The sequence below is a fragment of the Poecilia reticulata genome, linkage group LG15, assembly GCF_000633615.1.
Source record: "Poecilia reticulata strain Guanapo linkage group LG15, Guppy_female_1.0+MT, whole genome shotgun sequence".
Lineage (NCBI taxonomy): Eukaryota > Metazoa > Chordata > Actinopteri > Cyprinodontiformes > Poeciliidae > Poecilia > Poecilia reticulata.
The window spans coordinates 30,408,678-30,410,528 of record NC_024345.1 but is presented as its reverse complement, the minus strand read 5'-3'; the positions used below and the strand labels follow the sequence as shown (position 1 = coordinate 30,410,528).

Here is a 1,851-nt window from a genome sequence, read left to right as displayed (position 1 = left end):
TGTGTGTATGTGTGTGTATATTCTGTGTGTGTGTGTGTTCTGTGTGTAAGTGTGTGTGTGTGTGTGTGTGTATATTCTGTGTGTGTGTGTTCTGTGTGTGTGTGTGTGTATATTCTGTGTGTGTGTGTTCTGTGTGTGTGTGTGTTCTGTCTGTGTGTGTGTGTGTGTGTGTGTGTATTCTGTGTGTGTGTGTGTGTATTCTCTGTGTGTGTGTGTATGTTTGTGTATATTCTGTGTATATTCTGTGTGTGTGTGTGTGTGTGTGTGTGTATATATTCTGTGTTCTGGCTCTGAATCTCTCTCTGTCCCTTCCAGTCATGTTGGCAGGAGTACCTGACGGCGCGGATCGAACAGAATCTGGTCATGAACTGTAACTGTCCGATCACAGACTGCCAGGCTCAGCCCACCTCCCAGTTCTTCCTCGGCATCGTGACGGACAGGGACACCGTCGCCAAGGTAACGCCGCTCGCCGCCACCCCGGCGGGGCGCCGGCTCTGACCCCGCTCTCCTCTGCGCAGTACGAGAACGCCTTGCTCAGAGGCTACGTGGAGTGCTGCTCCAACCTGACGTGGTGCACCAACCCCCAGGGCTGCGACCAGATCCTCTGCAAGGAGGCCGTGGGCAGCATGGGCACCTGCTCCCGCTGCTGCTGGTCCTCCTGCTTCAGCTGCAACTTCCCCGAGGTCAGAGGTCACGCCGTAGGGCGGGTCGGGGTCGGTACGTCTCGGTTTCAGGGCGGGTCGCGGTCCAGAAGCTGCTTCCTGTCGGCCCCCGGCTGTGGGCTGGTGTCTGTGCGGCCCCTGGTGCCGGCCCGGGTCGCTGACCTCCTGACCTCTGCCCCCAGGCCCACTACCCGGCCAGCTGCAGCCACATGTCCCAGTGGATGGACGACGGCGGGTTCTACGAGGGGATGAGCATGGAGGCGCAGAGCAAACATCTGGCCAAGCTGATCTCCAAGCGCTGCCCCAGCTGCCAGGCGCAGATCGAGAAGAACGAGGGCTGCCTGCAGTACGTGATGAAGATGAAGATGGTGATGAGGAAGGTGATGATGAAGGTGATGAAGGTCTCTGTCTGTTCCCAGCATGACCTGTGCCAAATGTAACCACGGCTTCTGCTGGCGCTGCCTGAAACCATGGAAACCCACACATAAAGATTACTACAACTGCTCCGCCATGGTTGGTCGACTCGCCGCCACATCATCACGCGCCTCGTCCAATCAGAGAGCAGCAAGCGCTCACTGTCTGTTCCTGCTTCCTGCAGGTGAGTAAAGCTGCTCGGCAGGAGAAGAAGTTCCAGGACTACAACGAGAGATGCACCTTCCACCATCAGGCCAAGGTACGGACCAGAGCAGAGCTCTGCATCAGAACCAGATGGAGCAGTGTGGCGTGGTGCCAGCAGGGGGCGCTGTGCCATTCCTCCAGACCTGTGGTCCCCAACCGTATTATTACCGCGGAGGGGATGAGCCGCCAGATGAGGCTTCTGCATCCCGCTAAAGCCTGAATATTCCCAGTTTGGGTTGTCTTGGTCTGTTTATCGCAGCCTGTGGTGTTTCCCCTGACTGGGAACGAGAACAACCTGCTGAATGTGGCGGCAGCCAATCAGAAAGCGCGGTGACGTCAGAGCAGAGGGGAATCCCAAACAGCTGACATATCGGAGATGATATGTGGATGATATGTAGATTTATTATTAAATCTAAAGGTCATTATTATGTTTATTCAGATAAAATGTTAACTATGAAAAAACATTCACCTCCAAATCATAGAGCAGCAAATAGAGCGGCTGCTCCGTCGTCTTTCATCCACCTCCTTTTCTTTTTGTTACGTCTTTTATTCAAATGACTCCACAAACTAT

At 54.5% G+C, this 1,851-nt stretch overlaps 1 protein-coding gene across 9 annotated transcripts in view; it reads left to right on the top strand.

The window, feature by feature from the left end:
- Positions 1–1,851, top strand: part of cul9 (cullin 9) — a 24,603-nt gene that overhangs the window by 19,302 nt on the left and 3,450 nt on the right. For all 9 annotated transcript variants that reach the window (XM_017308897.1, XM_017308893.1, XM_017308892.1 and 6 more), the window contains 5 exons: positions 316–456; positions 519–683; positions 845–1,008; positions 1,082–1,175; positions 1,261–1,335. In XM_017308897.1, the coding sequence (XP_017164386.1) occupies positions 316–456; positions 519–683; positions 845–1,008; positions 1,082–1,175; positions 1,261–1,335 (639 nt within the window). The remainder of the gene's footprint in view (positions 1–315; positions 457–518; positions 684–844; positions 1,009–1,081; positions 1,176–1,260; positions 1,336–1,851) is intronic.